This window comes from Pipra filicauda, unplaced genomic scaffold (assembly GCF_003945595.2).
Source record: "Pipra filicauda isolate LSUMZ 115617 unplaced genomic scaffold, ASM394559v2 scaffold254_size1108330_pilon, whole genome shotgun sequence".
In the NCBI taxonomy this organism is placed as follows: domain Eukaryota; kingdom Metazoa; phylum Chordata; class Aves; order Passeriformes; family Pipridae; genus Pipra; species Pipra filicauda.
In genome coordinates this window covers 597,921-620,886 of record NW_024104370.1, presented here as the reverse complement: position 1 = coordinate 620,886, position 22,966 = coordinate 597,921, and the positions used below count along the sequence as shown (strand labels likewise).

Here is a 22,966-nt window from a genome sequence, read left to right as displayed (position 1 = left end):
AAAATAAAGCATTTTACAAATGACCCTCTTTGACAGAAACATGGTTTGGATTAATTACAATCAAAATAACAAAGAAGAATGAGGTTTAGACTACTAATGTTTCTCTTTTTTTTTGCCTTTGCTTTTCATGAACACTCACAGGGACATGAACTTTTAATATGTCAGTTTGTAATACCCCATTTTATTGCATTTGAAAGATTGACTTTACTGTCTTTTACTGATAGTCTAATTTAATTGGTGAATGGAAGATGAAGTTTGTAATTTAATTGATTGATATATGGACTTCAGAAGGTGTATATTAGTTAATTATAAAAAGTTCAAATGTATAATTCTTTTAATAAAATAAAATTACCTCATTACTTAGAAGTAAGACCAAGGGTATTATGGATTGAAAAGAATTGTTGGGCTTTTTTCCATTTTGTCATGTAAAGTGTTTTCTCATTGAAAGGATTCTATTTATTGTGCCAGGGTGAAATCTTTCTGAAGGTGAGCTCTCATGAAAGTACAGATCACAGACTAAGACACTGGTACTTAGACATTGTTTTCTTCCTGCAAAAATTATTTTGAGAATTAGCATAATAACTTGTGAAAAATTAGAACTCCAGTTTGGGAGAGGCTTATGCATTTGTATTTTTTTATTATGTTTGTATTTTATTTTATCAACTCTTTAAGGAACTCTGAAAAAGAAAAAATGCTTTAATATTTTTTGTATTGGATTTAATTCAGTACTGTGATGACACTTTCACATTCATTGCAAAGCAATTGATCATAACTGACTTAAGTGACTTAGGACGCATACCATGCTTCCCACTCTTTTTACTTACTGTTTTTTCAAAACAGTGAAGCACCGCAAACACCTTTTAATACGTTGCTACCAAAATTTCTGTAATAAGCCACCTTTAAATTGAGGATGCAAATGAATATTGAGTACTTCAAAGGGCTTAACACCCCCCTGTGTGTTTTGCAGACAATCCTGGACTGGTGAGCCACGTTCCAGTTGGTGTTAGAATACTGGATGTCAATGACAATCCTCCAGAGCTTGCCAGAGATTATGATGTAGTCGTCTGTGAAAATGCAAAGCCTGGTCAGGTAACTCTCACAGTTATCTTTGTCCCAGTCATAAAGAACAATTACTTTGTTAATGTAACATGTCAGAAGTTTGATTTGGGGAATACATGCCATAATTCTTTTTTATTTCATTTTAGCATTTCACATTTGATTCAACTTTTTAACTGTATTAGGGTGAAGGGAGGAAATTTGTCTTGTTGCTGCAAAAAAAAATACTCAAACTCTCTTCTGTAAAGGCAAGTAAAACTTTAATCTTGTCAGATAAGTGATAGAATTTGACAAGCCTGACTATCCTGAACAAAGTGAATGAAGCAGATTTAACATCTCTCATCTAAATGCCACATAGTAGCAAGGTTTCAAATAAAGCTTACTGAAATGGCTGGTGAACATGGCTAACATCCTCATTTTTTGCATGTTGCTTGCCCTTGTCTATGCAGGGTCATTTTGGAAGAGATGTTGAATGAGTTTTTCACAACTATGAGCAGGGGGAGGGTTAGAATGAGGGTAAATAGCTGAATCACATTCTAGCCACTGCTCCTGTGATCCATGCACTTCACTGCTGTCCAGGGTTTGACAATTTTACCAAATGTCTTTGCTTTTCTGCATAGATTGAGTTTTTACACACCACACTATGCTAGTTTTGCATTATTGCACAGGTCGTATCTTTCAATTATGAGCTCATATCTTTCCTGAAGAATATATTACTAGTAATAACATTTTTTTCCTCAAATTCTTAAAAGCAGTGTACATAAATGCATAGTGGTATATTTCTTAAATTTTAAAACACAGGTTATAAAAATGCTGTACTTCATCTGACTATTGCCTGATCAAAGTTGTCTTCACTCTAACAATGTCCAAAAGTTGACACCTAAAGAGCATTATAAGAATGTGGCAAGCGTGTATGATACTTAACCAAGTACTTCCCTGGTCTCAGATCACTTGTGGATCATTTCCTGACCCAAATGTGGTGTCTGTGTTTTTAATAATCCTTTAATAACCATGGCATATGAATCTGGCTAGCTTTTCCCACAACCAGCATAATCTTTTGATATCTATACCTTGTAGTTTTACATTTTAACTGCATGCTTCAATAAAACCTACAACCTTTTTCCTTTTTTTTTTTTTAATCTTCCCATGCTGTATTCCATTGATATTTACCAGTTCTTGTGTTGAGGGAGAGGGAGAGAAAGTGCAGTTGATCTCTATTTATTATCGCTGTACCATGCATAAGTCTCTAGTGCGTTGCCCGTTAACCATCCCTTGTCCAAACTGAAGAGTCCTACTTAACTGGGACAAACCGTGATAAAGCCCTTCTAGACTTTTGATCATTCATATTTTCTTCCCTTGAACTTTCTCCAATTCCTCTTATTCACCCTGAGGGGGAATCAAGATTCAAGATGCAGGTATGCAGTGGTTTATAATTCTTATAATAGCTTATGCTTCATAGTGTATGATGATCTCTGCTTTGCTCTATAGTACTTTCATAGCAATTTCTAACAGTGGCTTTGCTTTTTAACCACTAGTAAGCACTGAATGCAAAAAGCTGCCTGCAATAACACCAATATCATTAAAAGTAATAGTCAGCTCAGAGATCATCATCATGTATATGAAGTTAAGACTTTATGTATTCTATAAGACATTTAATGTTACATTGATCAACAAATGGTCAAACATAAACAGGAAATTTCTGTGACTTTCCCCTCTCATGGAATAGACAACTTACAGAAGAGACTCCGTTTCTTTTAAGCAATTATGTGTACAAGGGCCTTCCCTCCTATCTAATAACTATCTGCATAGCTTTCTTCAGTGCTCTTATTGAGACACCTCATTCAAAGCCCTGGAAAATCTAAGTCAGTCTGTCTGTTAACTGAATATCTCTTATTAAATCCTTATGAAAGTAAAAATAGTTTCTGAAAACCTCAAATAAAACCAAATATAGAAGAATTAGAACTTGTAAAAGATTAAAAAAAAAAAAAGTGATATTTAAGTGGTACAATTGCACTTGCTTCCTATTTGGGTCAGCGTCGTATTTCTCTCTGAGCTACTGTTGCAAGTGAGAATGACTCCATATTTCTGTAAGATTGCAATTTAACAGCCGAGATTAATGCTACCATGAGGGACTCTACAAGTAGTCCTTTAATGTCAAAGGCTGGACCAACTTGGTGTTGTATGCTTAAACTAAGAGGACATACACGACATGCACTATTTTTTATTTGCATTGTACAAAAAAGTTTCAGGAAAATTGTGACACTGTTGCACTATACAAAAACTAAAACAAAACGCAAAAGTGCACAGATCTTACTCAAAAGATGTTACCATTTAGTCTAAGGAAAAGAAAAAAGACAGTGTTCAACAAATATTAGGGAGGGACAAATAAGGATTGCAGAATAAGGCAAGTGTACCATACGCTAAAATGCGTTCCCAACTGGGTGGTTTTGAATCACTGAAAAGGCAGAATTACTCTTGAGTTTTTCATCATCTTATGGGAATGTTTCATAAGATTTATCCCTAAAGAACATATTCTGTACTGCTGGGGATATCTGTTTGACTAGGTCTTTCAGGTTGGGCTCCAGCCTGTCTTACATTGTCCTGTAAGTCCTTATTTGTTTCCTCAGTACATCTATTTTGAAATTATTATGTGCAAGGTAAGCTAACCAGTAGATTGTCATTGGAGGACTTTCTGTCTTTATTTGTTGTCAGAGAAGGCTTCTATGAAGAGAATCAAAGTATCATCTAGTTGCAGAGCCTCTGTCGCTTCTTTTTCCCTCTACTGCTCTATTTTTTTATTTAAAAAATCCCAACCAAACCACCAAACAAAACCAACAAAAATCCAAACCAAAAATTTCTTAAGAGCTTTATGCTTAAGCTTAAATGACACTCCTAAGGCATGACAAAAAGAAAATGCTTTTGAGAAGATAATCATTTCCATGACATACTGACAGCTTTAGTCCCTTAGTAATTGTATTGTTGAGAAGAAAGACCAAGTATCTACAATGGATTCCAAGTGAAGCCTGGTAGATATTATATATTAAAGTTGATAAAGCAGCTGTGATTTTATCTTAAATGGCATTACGACTTGGAGAATACTGACTTCTAGACATATACTCATTTTGTGAATGATTGTGAAATTCAGCCAATATGGGAAAATGACATTTTGCAATCTTCCACAAAGGAAATCAATGTTAGCTGACAAGGAATGCCTCTACTATGTGTTTGTCATGTGCATATTTGCTTCTTTATTGATGCAGTTCTAAAAAAGGATCTGAGTAGAATTTAGCACCTGCTCTTCACCCTCTGCAATTAGGTCTCCTCAGTTTTTGAATTCCTTTTTCTTGCCAAGTCTTACATTTAAAGAAAAAGCATAACCTTTCAGTTTCATTCTATGAGTTTTGTCAACTGAACTTTACTGCAGCTGAGGCTATATGTCTACATTTTTATTGTAATCAGCTTTGGTAAGGTGCCTCCTAATAGGATATTAAGTAGTTGGCAAATTAAACAGAAAAGGGTTAGCAGCAGATTTCGGTGTCAAGAGGACCCATATTTCTGTTTCTCACCTCTGAGTTAATGTCTTACAAATCTTTTCTGAAAGACTGTGAACTTTCTTTTTAAAAACAGGTCTCTAAAAATGTTCTGACCTGTCCTATTAAACATACAGTGTTTGTTTTCTACATGGAAAAGCATGATTTGTATAACATCTGGTGGTATACTTTTTACATATATGGGTGAATTCTATGGACATGTGAATTTCCATGTGTGAAATCAGGGAATGTAGACAGTATATTTTGAGTTATAAAGTTAGTCTTAAACCCAAATAATTTTTATACTAGTCTTGTGGCACTGAGGCCTTGATCAAAGGTATTTTTTTTGCAAAATGGCATGGCCTTGATGTAAGATTCTGTAAAATGTCACTGAGTGTTTTCATTGGAGAGGGTAACAGGACAAAAATTTATCTACTAGGCTGTCAAATAAAAGCATGACAAATTGACTTATATTTCTCTGATTAACAGCATTGAGGATTTTTAAATAATATTTAATAAATTAATATATTTTTATGGTCTTATCTGAAGTTTTTACAGCTCAAATGGCATTTAACAGTATTTTTACTATTTGAATAATAGCAGAAATTGATTCTTTTGAACATATTCTTCCATCTCCCTTTTTTTTTGTCTTGCCTTGCCTCATCTCACCTCATACCATTTCCAAATTATGAACTAAATATAGTTCTAGCTAGGAAAATCTTATATATCTGGTTTTGCAGGGTAGTTTCACTAACAGTTTAACCACCTTTGCAAAATTCAGTAGTGAACAATTAGCTTTTGCCAAACTTTTTAGCCAATATTACCCCGACTTTGATAAACTGCACAATTGTTTAAGATTGATCTTACTCTGCTATACTTCAGCAAAAAAGTGTTATGACAAATTCTTAAAATATTCTTGGCAATCATCCTAAATATTGTTAATTGTCTCAGGTGTGTATAGTCAATAAAATGTACTTTGTTGTATATAGTAAGTAGAATAAGCGTTATATCCTATTGAGTTGTCATGGTTTAACCCCAGCTGGCAACTCAGCCACACGCAGCTACTAGCTCACTCCTCCACAGTGGGATGAGGGAAAGAATTAAGAAAGTAAAAGTGAGAGAACTCATAGGTTGAGATAAAGACAGTATAAACTGTCTATAAAAAAGCAAAAGCTGCATATGCAAGCAAAGCAAAACAGGGAATTAATTCACCACTTTCTATGAACAGGAAAGTGTTTGGCCATCACCAGGAGGGCAGGGCACCATCACGCCACAATGGTGACTTTGGAAGACAAAACACTATCACTCCAAACATCCCCCCCTTCCTTCTTCTTCCCCCAGCTTTATATGTGAGCCTGATGCCACATGGTCTGGAATATCCTTCGGATCAAGGAGCAGAAAAGCCCTTGACACTGTAAGCACTGCTCAGCAATGACAAAAACATTCAGTGTTATCAACGCTGTTTCCAGCACAAATCAAAACCACAGCCCCATACTGGTTACTGCAAAGAAAATTGACTCTACCCCAGCCCAAACTGACACATGGCTTCAAAATGTATTTGTTTTGCTTCTCTTATGTGAGAAGGTAGGGAGATAGGGAACTGCGTGCTGTCTTTCAGTTTTAAAACAGACCAAACCACTTGAGCCTGCACTGTTTATGCTTCAGGTTCAGTCCAGACAGACTAAAGCTGAACACTGAACAGAAAAATTCTCATGAAAAGAGAACTTTCCCTCCCCCTTTTACATTTTACTTCAGGATAGCTATCATCTCTGTGCAGCAGTTTGTGTGGGCTTCACTGCCTATATCACAAGAACAACCTTTATTGGATTCCACTTTAGCACTTGAGTTTCAAGACCCAGCATGAAAATTAAAGTAGAGGTAGAAATACTGTTTGGTCCCACATTCCAAAATCTTAGATCAATTTTAGTTGAAAGTAAATATTAAAAACCACTAGGGCTTTTGAAGGCAAAACCCTACCTTTCAAAAACACCTCCCTCATATGTCATTGCTAGATCTAGTTCTGGTCCTTTTTGGGCAAACCAAACTAAACCCAGGAGTGGCTGCTGTTCTTCCTGTTCTGTTCTCTGGCAGTTTAAACTGACTCTTAATGGGAATTCTAAATAGATAGATATTTACCTGCCGTTATATACCTACCATTTTAGATAATTATTTTTCCTAATCAATATTGACATGCATCTAATTATTAGGATGGCAGGCAGATGATGCTTCACATAGACCATCCTGATTCAGCCTGTCTTTTGGTTCCATAAAAACTGACGTTTAGCAATTCAGAAAGTTATCAGGATGCAATGACAATGGTGATAACTTCTGTACCAGGTCCTGACCATATCAAAACATCCGAAAGTGTAGATCCTTTAGATGCTTTCATATAACTGTGAAGTGTGGTTCCTAAAATCTTTCATGATAGAGAAATCAAGCTAATGATGCAGTTGTTTCATCTGTTGAATTTAGCAGCAGTCAAGTAGAAAATTAAAAAAAGGTAAGCTTGAGCGTCCTGCTGAGTTCAGGCACCACATGAGTCAAGTTAACGTTTCACTGTTAATTTTTATTTCAGGTAATTCAGACTATCACTGCAACTGACAAAGATAACTCTGCAAATGGAGCGAGATTCCATTTTTCTCTTGATGAAGGGCTTTCTTTGAATCCCAACTTTACTCTAAGGAACAATGAAGGTAAATCAAACAAATAAATCTCAAAGAAATGGGTCTCTGTCTGGGATGTCTGAACTGAATAGAAAAATTTCCATGTGTTTCTTGACAGAAAGGGAAAACTGTAATGTGTTATCACTGAATTGTCAGATGTCAAGGGCATGCATATACAATGTATTGCAAACTAAAAATAATCAGAGATTACATTTTATTTTTATATTCCACTTAATTTTAACATTTATTCTTCATACATTGAGGAATGTTTTTTTAAAAGTGGATAAATGAAAATGGTGTTAACAATTTAACCTATTTCTAGGTAAAATAGGGTACTGGATACTGTCAAGATTATTTCTAATTATTGCTTGGAGGAGGAAAAAAAAATTTAAGGGACATAAAAATTGGAATTCATACTTACTTTTACAGACATGACATCAAGAGTAGGTCCTTCAGTGCTCCCTGGATGATAGTCTATTGCTTCATGCCCTTCCTAATAAAGTGTGCTTGAAAATTACAATCAGAAATTCATATGACACAGACCCTGAAGGAAAATGGCTTTCAGAATCACCAAACCAAATGTTTCTGAACATTTCTTGAATCAAAGAAACTGCCCAACTGTTCCAAAACCCAAACCTAAATTAGACTTACTCTTGGTTGAGTATTGCATTTTGGTCTCCACTTTGCAATCTGATGAAAATAAGATTAAACTTTAAATGTTTGTCTGAGTTCTCCTCTTAAGCTTTTGTGTATGTGCGCGTATTGTGTGGTTTTGTTTTTACACCTGTTTGTATGTGGGAAGTGTGGGGGATTGGCTTTACTTTACAGTTATATATTTGTAGTAGTGCTGTGGAACACCTTCTGATCCTAGAGATCACTAGACATCTCTGATGAAAAGCATTAATTCCATCATTGGTACATATGGTATTTACAATGATATTGAAACTATTCTTTACAGAATTTTTTATCTGTAAAATCTTTCAGGGAAGGAGACTCTATAATCTTCCTAAATAATCAGTTCCTACATTTAACTATATTTACAGCAGAAAAAAATATTAAGTCATGCTATTTGTTCAGACTAGATTAATGTATTTCATATCCTAGTTCCAAAAGAGATCAATAAAATATACATCAATATTAATTATAACAATAAAATTTGAAGGACTAATTCATATATTAAAAATATTCTTTAAGTGAGACACCAGACCTTTCTCAGATTAGCATGTCAATCCCACTCAGATTGTGATGAAACATTGTAGGAAAAGCCAGACAGTTGTTCCTGAAATAAAGGAGGTGTACGGTTATGCATTTTTGTATTTTAATAGAAGTTTCAAATAAACTCATCGAGTATTGGACTGTGATCTCATGTGGAAGATCATGGCCATGTTCATTTCTGTAAAAGATATTTATATCAAGATGTGCTTTTGAATGGCTGTATTGAAATTGTTGTTCCTGATGAAGTTGACATATGGTTTTGAACATATTTTAATCTGGATCTATATTGTATGCATTTATTACTACGTAAGTTATTTAATACAAAGATTTATAAGAGGGTGAAGAATTTTAGTAAATCTTTGACGCAGCAATGTCATGCTTTGGCTAAAAGTATGCCCTAGTAATCACTTGCTGCTTTCTTGTTACTTCCCCAAGAACAGTGAGAATTGACTTTAGAACCAACAGCAGAAAGCAGTGTTTGGACTATTCTAAATTGGATTTGACAGGGGAAAGTAGCTGAAGGAACTGAAAAAGGTGTCTTTTAAGGTAAAGGCCTATTGTGTATTATGTTTTTATTTCACCTAAGGAGTAGAAAAGTATGCACTTCCTATAGCATCTTGCATAAAACTTCTCATACATACAAACACTCCAAAAACATAACTTTCAAATTGCCCTTATAATTAACACAATGACAGTTTATCTAAAGTAATAACAAGAAATTTATCTTAAAAACAAATTCATTGTTACTATTTTGCTTGGCACGTGACCCTTTGAATATACTGTTTAAACACTGCCCTTTATTGGGACCTTTTCTTTGTGGTACATTCTATGAATAAAATAGAAGTGAAACACTTATGAAGTGCCTTCACAATATGTAGTTATCTAGCATTTACAATTTTCATATTTATCACCTATTCCTATTCAGAAATGGAATTTTTATTGCTTACTCTTCTAGGAAATAGTTGAGAGAAGGTGGTCAGAAAAAGCCTTTCTTATCTCTGTGACAAGTCTGCACTTCTGAAAACTCATGTTTTTGTGCATCAGCTGTTAAAAATAATCAGAATGCTCTTACAAGACAGCTGCTGTTTTTACCTCTGGATTTAATAACTCCATAAAGATCGGCATTCATGCAGGGTTTTATTTATTTGTTCACTATGTTAAGTTTTTAAAGGAAAAAACTACAGAAATTGCCTTAAGAGAGTTTTCAATAATGTTTTGCAGAGTGATAAGAAATAAATTCTTGATGTCACGTTGAAAGTGGTAGTCAGAAATAGATGTATCTGTCATTACAAAATTATATTTCTCTTGCAGTCATCTTCAAATCCAGTCATCTTCTCCTTTTATTTCTTTAGGATAGAGGTCTCATTTCATAAAAATCTCAGTAGGCATTTTCTTCCCTTGTTTTCATAACCCAAAACAACAGGTTTTTTTCTTTAAGTCCAAATAGACTTGCATGAATGTTCCCCTACTCCATTATTAAAAGCAGGCTCCACAGCAGTGCCTTGGATCTTCAAATGTTAATGCTTGTATCTATGCACTTTGAAACCTAGGGCTTGCACAAGCATAAGATTTTGTAGTTTGTTCCTATCTACCTGTATAGACTGCAGCAATATACAATCTCAGCATGTGTATGATTCAGGTCAATAATATTCTATGGCTTCAGGAGACCAAATAAGTATTAAAGCCTCAGTCCAGATAACTGATCACATGAGCAGTTAAACTTTTATCTCATGTGCCTGAACCTGTGCTTTTTCTAAATAAAAATCTCCACAATGTTAAATCTCCATTCTTTGAATAGTCACCCTCATAACGCAGAGCTTAAAACCCTCAGGGAAATGTAAGTCAGGAGACAGTCACAGGGCTATACCAAATATGCAGTCCAGTAGAACTTAAGAGTTGTTTGAATCACCTTCTGGATTCTGTTTGTGTTGCAACTTTCATTAAAAAAAAAAAAAAATGGAAAAGACAGAGTATGATACTTTTCCCCCACTGTATTCTTAAGGTACGTGAGATTCTTTGTTGCTATTTGAGTTTTATTTTATACTGAAAAAGTACTATTCAGAGCAGAGGCTTAAGAGTATGAACAAGAGGACAGACAACAAAATTATGCAGTATCTGTACTCATGTAAGCAAGACAGAGCAAGAGCTGGAATAGAATTTCTTTGCTATACAAAGAAAATGCATTAAGTTGTAATAATTTCCTTCAATTTTAGAGAGCAAACCCAGGGAAGATGCCTTTTTGTTTTTCTGGGAGTTGTACTTATGAAGATCATCTAATGAAAACAGGGTTGTTTACAATTTATTCTACCTAGAAAAATGTTGCAATCTCTAGTAAAACATGGTGCCAAGTACTTTTTGGACTGTGCTTTTATTTTGTAGATCAGATGCTACACAACTCATTTAATTGTTGTCTATGTTCTCCTCTTTTTGCTTTTAGGATGTTGTCATAGATAATTTTTTAATCCTTTTTCCATTTGTTTGTAATATCTTAAATTTACATGTTTTACCTAATCAGAAATATCTGATTTTGCATTTCCCATTAAAAAATTCCCAGGGTAATACGGGACTAAAAAAATCTTCTGTTGAGGAATCAGAGAAAAGATGACAGTTCTTCCCAATAAAACTCTTTCTATGTACTGAATTTTAAAATTGCATTTTTTTAAATTTTTACTCTGAAAGAATCACAATATTTTTTCAGATGCTTAAAGAATGGTGGATATATTTGTCAAAATTTGTTAATGCATGTGAACATGTTATTATTATAATATTCCAAACCATTAATATATAAACATGCATTTGCATAACATCTCTCTTCTCTGAGTTAAAAAAAAAAAAAAAATCATTCTTTCTTTCTGCCTAATTTGTTACTTCTTAGAGGCCTCTTTCAGAAGTTACATAACACTTTCTAGGAGCTGAAAAAAAGATTGACCCCTTTGAGAATAGTTCACTTAGAACATTTATGAATCTTATGCACTGTAAAGCACTGTTTTGCTGGTGCTATTTTTTTATCACAAGATATGCAGCCTACCATGGATGCTCCAATGGGTATTGTAAATTTCTTGGACAATAAGGGTTTATACCAATACTGGGCACATTCACCCAACAGTGCCAATAAGATTTGTGCATTCTCTTACTTTAATAAATTGAGACTGCTCACTTCTGGTAGCAGATTAAGTTTACCTTACTTTCAAGGAAGAACAACTCCCTAGAGAATGCTTAGCTACAGAAGCAGTGATGAAAGTGCTGGCTGACAACACGTATGCCATTTTTCTGATACTATCACTTTGGAGATTACCTTTTCGTAATGTTATATCAGAAGATGCATTAATACCCACAGAAGCAGAGTTGTGGTTTTCTGTAAAATCTGGAGCACAATGAGTTCAATGGCATCTGTATAAAATGACATTTGTAGTGTGTTCATCCACTCATGCTTGTGGTACCTTTTTCTCTCTGTCACAGAGCAAAAAATGCTAAAAAAAAAAAAAAAAAGATCAATTTTACTCATCATTGCTGTTATTTAGAAAGAGAGCAAGGTCCAGAGATTAATTGATCCCATCCCAGTGTGAATTTCCTTACATAACCTTCTGTTTATCTCTCTGCCCTTCTTATTTCCTACCTTCTTATTTCCTACCATTATTGCACACTAGCAGGCCAGTGAACTGACTTTAGGGCTTTAAAATTGCAAATAAGCATGCCAGATACCAGATCACATTTTAGTTGTTTTAGAACATCGGAAGTGACATCTAAAAAGGTCAGGTTGAAACTCCCACTTTGCAACCCAAAGTGAGGGGGAAACAGCTACATAGTTCCTGCACTCATTGATATCAAAGTGGAGTGTTTGATCTGGTTCTGTGGTATTGCAAGTTACTACTCACCTACCATGAAATATTATCCCATAAAGAAATTGTAACTTGAGAGAAATGATATCTGAGAAAGTGCAAAGTTAGCATTACACATGGTGACTGTAAGTAATTCGACAGAAGTGCTGTTACTGTAAACGGATTGAATATCTGAGTAGGTATTATCAGAGTCAACATATGAAAGTTAAAAAGGAACTCTACCATGAGAACAATAGACAGAAAACCAGGACTAGCTACTGCAGAGAGAGACATTTTTCTTCTTTAGGCATCTGAACATCTTTGATGATTTTTTGGTTTAAAAAGGTCGGCTCTAAGATTGATCACATAGGTAAGCTAGTGCATAATGTACAGGTTCTTCTTGCATTTATTTTCAGGGCTGCAATCCGTTGGTGTTTCACAAACCAATCATAAGCAAATAAATGTATTTCAGTCCCTAAAAGTCTTCTATGTTTCTTTTCATTTTTACTACCCACTGAGCAGAAATACCCACTGAAAAACCAATAGCTTCTTGCCATTGGCAATAGCTTTGAAGCCAGCACAAAAGAAAAAATATTTACAAGAGTTATCAGTAGAGAAATGAAACAGAAATGCCTATCAAGATAGTCCACATAAACAAATTAACTGCTCTAACTTTAGAAATGTAAGAAATGCAAATCATTCCAATGTATTTTCTTTGGGTTTAATTAGTTTATGACTTCTCAGAAAATTTATATAGTTGGACTGCTGATATAAGCAGAACTGAAAATTGAAACATGCCTTAAGATATAAACAGGATTTTACTCTATTTTTTTTTACTTCCATTTCTCTTGTCTCTGCTTGTAATGTATAATATGTCAAAGGAATTCTCAAATTTTGAATGATAAATGAACATCCTCTGAAGCGTTCCAGTAGTCACTTTCCATGGTGTTATCACTGTGTCTCTGTTTCCTTGGTTTTCCTATGCCCTCCTTTCTTTTCTTAGTTCAGAAGCTCAGCATAAAAAGGTGGAGATGATGGAAAAAGACTGTGGTAACAGCCTTGTATACAGTGTACAGTCTGGCTTAGTAAACTACTACATCTTCAGAGTGTGAAGAACTTCTGCATTAGAGTCATGCAGAATATTCCATGTGTAACCTCAACCTCACTTGAAGTGAATCTTAAGTTCTAGTTGCCATATCTGCAAGGAACAGCCCAAATATGAGAAAGTTTAGATCATTAGAAAGTTTATATCGTTACATGGTGCAATGTGCACCACAAGGAATCAGATAAATATTTCTTTCCAAAAGTTGGAGTTGTTAATTTTCTTTAGATGTCAGTCCTTTCATCTCCAGTCCTGGTTCTTAACATACTCCCCAGATGTGAAGTTCACCATTTAAATCCATTGAGACAAAGAGGTCTTTATTTCCATGCCTAGAAGAATCAGACCTCTAATTCCGTCATCCTAGTACTATTGCTGCTATCCTATACCCTTGTCTTCCCTGTCTATCTGTTGAATCTCTTTTCAGATATCAAAGAAATTTCTCAATACATAAACCCTCAACTACCTTTCAAAGTACTGCTGTTGATACAACTTTTTTGTCGCCCCTCAGTAAGCTCTTTCTTAGGTCATCAGTGTCTGTCTTTATACTTGGCTTCCTGTAGCTCTTACAGATTGTGAGATTCTTTTGTTCCTTGCTATGAGCCTCCTGTTAAAAGTTGCTGTCTTTCTAGCTCCTCTCTCAGTGTGTTCCTACAATGGTTTTTGATAAGAAGTGTAAACAATTAAAATTTGAAATTTTAAAACATCAGAATAGTTGTCAGGATGTAGTCAATACTAAAGTTTGGGCAAACTTTTTTATTCATTCATTTGGTTGGCATACCTTTACGTGTGATTGTCCTCAATAATAGAGCTCTGACTAGAACATTAGAGGTACGATTTCTGTATTGTGGCAACGTGATTAGCTTTGATCATTTTTTGCTATCCTTGATTCTCAGAGACCTTTAGAAAATCAGACATGGTTTTCTTTGAAAAAGTGTTAGATAACTTATTTGTAAAATATTTTAAGAGATTTAATGAGAAAAATAATAGTCTGTGAGACCTCAGTTACTTTCTAAGTATTTTATTTATATGTACACATAATGCACTAAGAGTCACTATATCTGTAATAGAGTTATAGTGAGAATCAACACCTCTGATGACACTGGGAACAGAAAATTTCCATGCCAGTGCTTGAAATATTGTGATCTTAACTTTTTATTTATGTTAAAAGCTTTATATTGTTTCTTTGAGAATGTTTATAACTGGATATGTTATACAGAAACTTCTGGCTATCTGTTTCTACAAAAATCTAGTTATTCCTCAAGAGAATACAAACAACACAAGTTGACCACAACAATTCTTTGAAATTAAAAATTTTATACTGGCTCCTCCTTTTCCTAAAATTGTGTCTTATACTAATATTGAATTGCATGATTTTAACAGTGCAAGAAAAACAATTTAATGTTGAAAGAAGAAATACAACATTGAAAGAAAAAATGTGTTTTTATTTAATTTGTATTTATTCTATGCAGTATAAAAATGACAGTTCCTTGTTTGGTAAGACATTCCACCCCAGAGAAACACGGTTTAATTATAGGGTTTTTTTCAGATATTTTTTACTGTAACATTTGAATTGTATGTTTTGTCCATTTTGTCATTTTTGTCCTTTTGTTTTTTAGCTTTTATTTTTTGCACTCACAATTTTCCCCCCATCTATCCACAGTTTTTCTCATAGCATACGTGCTCATATCCCAATGCTCTTTCTTTTACATCTTTGCCAATAGTCTCTGTGCTAAAATCCTTTCATTACTGCAAGATTCCTGCTCAGGAATCCTAGATTTTTCTTCCTTATATTCAGCCTCTGATGCTTTTGTTGTCAGCCAGCACTTTCATCACTGCCTCTGTAGCTATACGGTGATCATCTTTCAGTCTTTTTTATTTATGTCAGAGGAAAGAAGGAAGGGGCTATCCTTTCCTGTACAGATATGAGTACTGGGCCTTTTTTGGATATTGGCCCAAGAGCATTCACTGGGACATAATTTTTTAGGATTTTCTTCTTATATGGACAAAGTAACTGAAGTGTTTGGGACCTGTAGGCACCATAACAGAAATAGAGCCTTAAGCAGAAATGAATAGGTGTTCTTACTATGGGTTATAACACTTTCTGTCACCTTTTGGAAATCCAGTATAAGATCTAAGAACCTCTTCTTTTGTGGTGAGAGACATGACACTTTTTAATATTAATGCTTAACTTGTGGATATAGTGTCACTTACTACCAATAGAGAATTACATTTCAAACTGTGTCCTTGAACATATCTTTAGGTCTTTAAGGTATTTCCAGGTAACTTTGTTGTGTGATTGTCATCTTCTCTTCTGTTGCAACTTGAAATATGATTCTCCTTAGAACTGTCACTTCTTTGAAATTGCTTTCTTTTTCTGTTGATAAGTACATGTGCTAAAAACTGCATATAAGAATGTTGTACTTCTCTAATGTTGATCAATATAACTGGTCTCCTCTGGCCTCAAATCGGGAGGCCTGGAGACACACCATCTATAACGCTGCTGTTTCCTTTGAGAACGCACGCAGGATCACTCTTGAGGAGAAAAGACAACGCAGAAAGAACCGTATCTTGCAGAATGTACCACCTAAGAAGTCTTTCTGTTGTGCCTTTTGCAATCGGACATGTCTGTCTCGTATTGGCCTTATTAGCCACCAACGTGCTTGTAACAAATGTGGATAGAGCCTTCCCAAATCTTTGTTCGCGAAGCCTAGCCATGACTTCTCTAATGACTTCAGTGGGATTTCTACATGTCCAAGCAGACTAGTTTAAAGTGATAGTACTGGTGCTCAGGAAAAAAAGAAAGAACGGCCCACAATGTTAAACAGGACTGTGACTGTTGTTTTGCAAAGAAGCTTAGTAAAACAGGCAACATACAAAGCACTTGACCTTGTATCTCCTCTGGACCCTGTGTAGAATCTAATAGAGCCCAGGTTTCATTATCATGGTTTTTTTTTCTCTTTTTACTTTATGAAATAATGTGAAAGTTGTATTGCAGCCTAACAGCATAGTGTTATCATGTCACAAAAGAAATGTACACGCCACAGTGTGTTGTGGTGTGTGTAGCATGAGGCTATTTAGGGTTGCTTAAGAATCCACAGGCTTTTGGAATAATGTTGAGGCACAGTGAAAAGTGAGAGGAAATAAACCTGGTGCGCTCTTGCCCATACTGCCTGCTGAGAAGGGTTCCTGGTGTATGATAATAACACTGACTGTAGCTGGGTGTCCTGGTTGGCCCAGATCAACAAAATACCAGGGAGAGTTCTAAATTCATCAGTGTGAACAATCGGTGTTCCAGGGATCATAAGCACTCCCCAGTCTTGATTGATTTAACAACCAGCAACTGCAGGAGATAAAAAGGGAAATTGCTAGAGAAGAGCTCTGCTAATAATCTGTAGTAAGTTTCATTTTAAGGAAGGGAAGCATTTATAAATTGGATTCTGAAAAACTAGAAAGTCAGTGAAGTTTTTCCTGCACGTGGAGGATATGATGATATGAATCTTTTTTCTGATGTAGAAAGGCAGAAGCAGCAGTCATCACCTTATATATACTGCAAACATTAACTTCTTTTTATGCAAAATATGCATTCATTTAAAATTCCCTACTGATCACAGATATGTGAGTTTATTTCTGCTCTTGGGCTGTATCTAGAGCTCAATCTACCACTGCTTGGACAGCTGACAAGGTGAAGGTCGTTTTATGGTCTGTGGTGATTTCCCTCTTTGAAACCCTGAAGTTTTTATCCGTGTCCTCCAGCAGTATTAGGGAAGTTGGGGCTTACAATCTAGGTAGCATTAAAAAAAGTGGAGTGCAGTGAATAGACAAGATATTATAAAAAAAAAAAAAAAAAGTAAAAGGTTTTTTTATGCAACATTTTGTAGGAGAAAGATAAAACAACTACTTACTTTACCTCCTGATTATATCCATATGTGTACTGAAAAATTAAAAGACATGCAGGCAACCTACCTCTTTATAATCTGTGTTCCATAAGATTATTTGCTTGTTCTAGAAGTATTTTAAAATAAATCCCTGAGGTTGTTAATGTACAGTATTTAATTAAATGTAGAAGACCATACATGTATTAAAAAGTGAGCTGGTCAAAATTTGAGAAATAGGACTTGGTACTTTTCATATATCTTAGCATTAGTCTGGCAGAGTCTAGCAAGACCTCCATGGGTGAAGATGGTCTATAATTGTGGTCTTAAGGCCCCTGTTCATTCTATTATAGGAATAAGAATTTTCTTTATACAATAAATGCATTTTGAATTTCAGTGATACCAGACTTGATTTCTTCAATCAATTGACTCAGTTATAACACAAAACAGTTTGCTCCCTAGTCTAATTGCAGAATAATGTGGAAATAATTTACTTCTTAACTGTAATATAACGAAAAAATCAGCATTAATGAGAATACCACAGTATACTTTTATAAGATTTCACAAGGCCAGATTAAGCAATATGGAGAAAAGCCAAAGTTTGACACAGTTTTCATAAAAATGAAAGAATAATTCTGCATATCATATGCTATATGCATATAGGAATCATTTCTACAACCCCATATTTAAAAAAAAAAAAGGCCAATTTACTGTCCGTAGACAAGTAGAATAGGGCTTCAGGGTCTACAGCAAATAAATAAATAAATAAATAAATAAATAAATAAATAAATAAATAAATAAATAGATCTTATTTTGTACCCACTTCAAGTGAAAAGATCAACACTTAATGAGTTTATAACAAACTCACCGTGCTGGATATTTCCAAGAAGATGAGGGTGTATGGGTGGTGTTCTTGTGGAGAAGTAAAGGACTTTAGTGCTCAGTTCTTGGCCTGCCAGTAAGGGTATCACTTCCCAGCTCATAAATATATTTCTTGTGTGAAACCTGTTAACATATATATTACTATTATGTGGGGCTATACTAGCAGTTTTTCTCAGTACCACTGACAGATGATATGCAAACCAAAATGTTGGCAGAAGTGGGTTAAACTGAGTGCTTTAAAATTTTGCACAGAGCTTGATAGAAGGTGTGGCATGAAGAGTAGTCACCTGAAAGAGAGCATTTATCCAGTTTAAACAAAAATGTTCAACTCCTCCATTCAAATATGCATGCATCTGTCAGATGGGCTAAAATATGCCGCACTAGTTGTATTGCTGTGCTAAATTTTCATGAATCAACACAGATTTCATTTTTCCATAGATTATATAAATCCATTCAATGCTGTAGCTACAGTGGTAGGGGAAAAGAAGAAAATGCCTTGTTTGTTTGTAATAGGAAGAGAAACCTGGCAGATGTTTCTTTGTACTCATCATCCCTTTGTTTGCTAAAAAATTTCACACTCACAATCCCACAATTTGGAAATCATGGACAACCAGTTTGAGAGGAAAGCTCTTTTGTTCTAATCTCTCATTCCATTTATCAGCCCCTATTTCTCTCTCTTTCCATAACGGCTCATGTGTCTGGTCCTCACTGTCTCCAGTTTTGCTTGATTTATCTTGTACTTTTATTCAGGGGCTAGAACTTTTAAAGTGGTGGCAACAAATTGAAAATAAATTTTACACATATTGTAAATAATGTAAATAAATAAGATATTATTGTAACATTTCTTCTCCCACATTTTCTTTATGCCCCTTAATTTCTTGGACTTAAAGAGATATGTGCAGCAACTTTCTATCCTCATTGGTGCCTGTAAATGCTCTTGCAACGTGTGCATAATAAATGTTATGTTCTCCTTGAGTAATATGTGCCAGATGGACCTATAGGTAACAACGGTGACAAAATCTTATGTCACTATCTCCCTTTTGCTTACATACCTTTAACCTCCATTAGTTTAGAACATGTCATATCTGCTCTTTTTCCCTTCCTTTGCCTTCCTTTCCCTTCCTTTCCTCCATCCCTCTCCCCTTCCCTCTTCCTCTTGACCTCTCTATAGCATGAGTCTTTGGCCACTATCTTTCTGATGTTTTCTGAAAGCTCATTTGAACTTTAAAACCTGTCGCAAACAGTAAAATATGAAAGTCTCATTTTAGCTTTTACTAAAGGCCTTTAACATTCTTCTGAGAATCAAGACAATTTTGTGTTGTGGAAAAATTCCATAACAAATATCCTCAGAATTCCAGATATTCAAATTGATGACTGTCCATATACTACCAACAGCATAACATGGTATTAAAACACTTGCAAACAGGACCCCAAATGTTTGTCAAAGTTCCTTTAGATTCTAATAAAAGTACAAGAGTTTTAAATAATTTTATTTATATCATGCTAATTACTTTCCACTGCCTCCTCTTTTTCCTCTGTTGGCCATAGATGCTTCCTGACAAATTTTAATTCTTGCTTTCACTTGATGGGAAACAAATAGTCAATAACTTTTTTTCATTTTTTTACTTCACTGAAATGTTATTCTGATTATAATATTGTAGATAATACGGCCAGTATCCTGACAAGACGAAGGAGATACAGCCGAACCACTCAAGACACCTATTACCTCCCAGTTTTGATTTCCGATGGTGGAGTGCCCCCTCTCAGCAGCAGTAGTACCCTCACCATTCGGGTTTGTGCATGTGAGAGAGATGGACGAGTGAGAACTTGCCATGCTGAAGCTTTCCTCTCCTCGGCTGGCTTGAGCACAGGAGCTTTAATCGCAATCCTGCTCTGTATTGTAATTCTTCTTGGTAAGCCATTTTCAGTATTAAGTAATGCTCTCCCTCCACTGGCTCTCTGAATGTGACAGGGCAGAAATTTTTAATATGGTATCCTTTTGAACCAGTGGCTGCCTGGTAGTAGGAGACAATTAGAAACACATAGCTGTGATTGGGGGGGAAAAGTTTAGCTAAAATTAATAGGGGAAACTGCCTTTAAAGTACATTCAGGAAAATATAGAATCCACTAGAAATTATTTTTCAGAGGTTATCAAGTAATCAGCACCGCAGATCTTTTTTCTGTAATTTGGAAATATTTCAAAAAGCAACTGACTCTAATTCCATGTCTAGAACAGTGTGAAAAATGATAGAAAAGAGATGAGGAAAGCTTTTTGAAATGCATTACGCAGCAAGAAGCACCATTAGCTCTTGTACAAAAGCCATATCTTAATTACTTTTGTGGGATAAACTGATAGCAATGCACAGCACAATCCACAGGGGTGAGGGACATGTGAGACTATAAACTGACCCATAAGATAAATGCCATCACAAGTGCATTTTTTCTCCAGGCCAATTTGAATTTTACCCACTAGTTAATATTGGGGAAGACGGGCGTGTGGGGTTGATTTGTTTTGCTGGGTTTTTTTTCTGTCATAGACAAAACTTGCTGCACACATATCTCTCTGCTACTCATGTGTCTTTCTGCATTCTTATAGATGTGGCAAGAAATAATGGTAATTGCAGTATGACCCACATAGGAGATTCAGAGGATTTTTTTTCCAAAGACTCTTTTCAAAATGTTCTCTCAGAGATTTTCTAGACTACTTTCCTTGCGCCTTACTTCAGAATTTCCTTGCCGGAAGGCTGTTTTAAAAATATATAGTAATATATTTAGCTTATAATTTTGCATTTTATTATGCAAAATCAAATATTCATAAGCGAAAACTAAACCTTTTACATATTAATTCAATTGATATGCTAAATATTTGTTTTAGAGAAGCACTGAAAGCCCTGGACTATGCTTCTGAAAAATGTGATCTCTAGTAACTCATTTTTCATTTACCTGAAAGAATGTTATCTCCATTTATGTCCTTTATGAGATCCCTGATAATCTAAGTAACAGATGATCCCAAATACCAATATTAGCCTGAAAATAAAACGTCTGTATTTTTGACTCAGTGTCTGCTATTTCTGTAACATATTCAGAGATAAACTTTAAACCTACTCTAATATCTGCAGTTTTCTCTTTAGCAATTGTGGTCCTTTTCATCACCTTAAGACGTAGCAAGAAGGAGCCCTTGATCATCTCAGAAGAAGACGTCCGGGAAAATGTTGTGACATATGATGATGAGGGTGGTGGAGAGGAAGACACAGAAGCATTTGACATCACTGCACTGCGGAATCCATCTGCGGCTGAAGAACTAAAATACCGGAGAGATGTTCGTCCTGAAGCGAAGCCTGTGTCCAGACATCATCTCTCCTCAAGCCTTGACAGTATAGATGTTCAGGAGTTCATTAAGCAAAGACTGGCAGAGGCTGATCTGGACCCCAGTGTGCCACCATATGACTCCCTGCAGACATATGCCTATGAGGGTCATAGATCAGAAGCTGGATCTATCAGCTCTCTGGATTCAGCCACAACACACTCTGACCAGGATTATAATTACCTTGGAGACTGGGGACCTGAGTTCAAGAAGCTAGCTGAACTCTATGGGGAAATAGAATCAGAAAGAACAACTTAGTTGTAATTCCCAAAACAGAGAAGTTCCTAAACAACTGGACATATAATGACAGCAACGGTAACAAAAAAAAGTGAATACAGTACTTGGACCTAAGTTATGTGCAGTTACTGTAGAACAAGTGCCCTTTTCATATTTGAAACTGGGTTCTCCAATTGGAAGAAAATCAAATTTTGAAAAATACAGAAAAAAGAATATATTGTCCCTTGTGTCTTTTTTTTTAATTGCTCAATAAAGTTTGTGGTACCGTATCTGCAACAATACCTACAGTAAAGCCAAGCAATGACATTTTTATTTCAATATGCGTAACATCTCCAAGCTACAGTAAGTTTATGGTCATGTCTGTTTAAGAAGATAGGTAATGGAGGAGCTAATCTCTTGCAGGTGGTTGTAATGTTGCTTTTCTAGCTGTGCTCTAGGCCTTGTGATCTCAATGTGAGGTAGCCATGGGGGCTTACTATCAGTGTGAGAAGTGCTACCAGTCTGTTTTCTTTACAGAGGTGATAAGCTACACCTGTCCTCTTAAATAAACGGTCCTTTGATGATTTAATCTTATTGAATTAGCAGGTTGCATTGAGAAGCTGCCATTTCATAATGTCCTTCATAATCTTGTCATCCATAACCAGCTAACAGATGGAGGACATCCTTAGCTGTAGCTCAAACACGGCTGTAAACCCAGACCTGCTCTGTTACTACTGCGTGCTGAAGGAACTGTTATTTACAGTGTTGTGCTTTTTCTTTTTGTCTTTTCATGGAAACATCATTCATTTAAATAGAATGGGCCCAAAGTAGTCTTTATGCAGCGAAGCAGATGAAGTGTAGGCTCTTTCAATAAAAACAATGACAGCACCATTAAACTATGCAGTTGTTTGGTTCACTGTGCTTCACTTAAGAGCTGAAGCTTTTTAAGTCTTTTGCTGGTCTGAGTCCAGGAGCTACAACACTCAGTTTAAAACAGAGAGTTCTTAATCATAATGTCTTTCTATTTCTGTGTCTGACTAAAAGCAAAATCGAGCTGCTGTTAGGTCACTGAGATAGTGAAAATTGAAACAAAGAGAATAAGATGATGCTGCTCTTTTTCTTTTTAGTTCAATCTACTAATATTTCTTTCGCTTAATTTCCACCTAAGCAAAACAAGCGTTTTTCCCCCTATTTCAAGCATCATGGGAGCAGGTACATTTTAAGTCAGTGGAAGAAATGTATCATTAT

The 22,966-nt window shown here is 35.3% G+C and overlaps 1 protein-coding gene across 9 annotated transcripts in view; it reads left to right on the top strand.

Annotated features, from left to right (window-relative positions):
* The window catches only part of CDH18 (cadherin 18), a 479,225-nt gene extending 456,616 nt beyond the window's left edge, over positions 1-22,609 (top strand). For 8 of the 9 annotated variants that reach the window (XM_039382102.1, XM_027735270.2, XM_039382099.1 and 5 more), the window contains 4 exons: positions 968-1,089; positions 7,162-7,279; positions 19,800-20,051; positions 21,258-22,609. In XM_039382102.1, the coding sequence (XP_039238036.1) occupies positions 968-1,089; positions 7,162-7,279; positions 19,800-20,051; positions 21,258-21,760 (995 nt within the window). In that variant the 3' untranslated portion in view covers positions 21,761-22,609. The remainder of the gene's footprint in view (positions 1-967; positions 1,090-7,161; positions 7,280-19,799; positions 20,052-21,257) is intronic. The other variant, XM_027735275.2, reaches the window with a different exon arrangement.
* Positions 22,610-22,966: the final 357 nt, after the last annotated feature.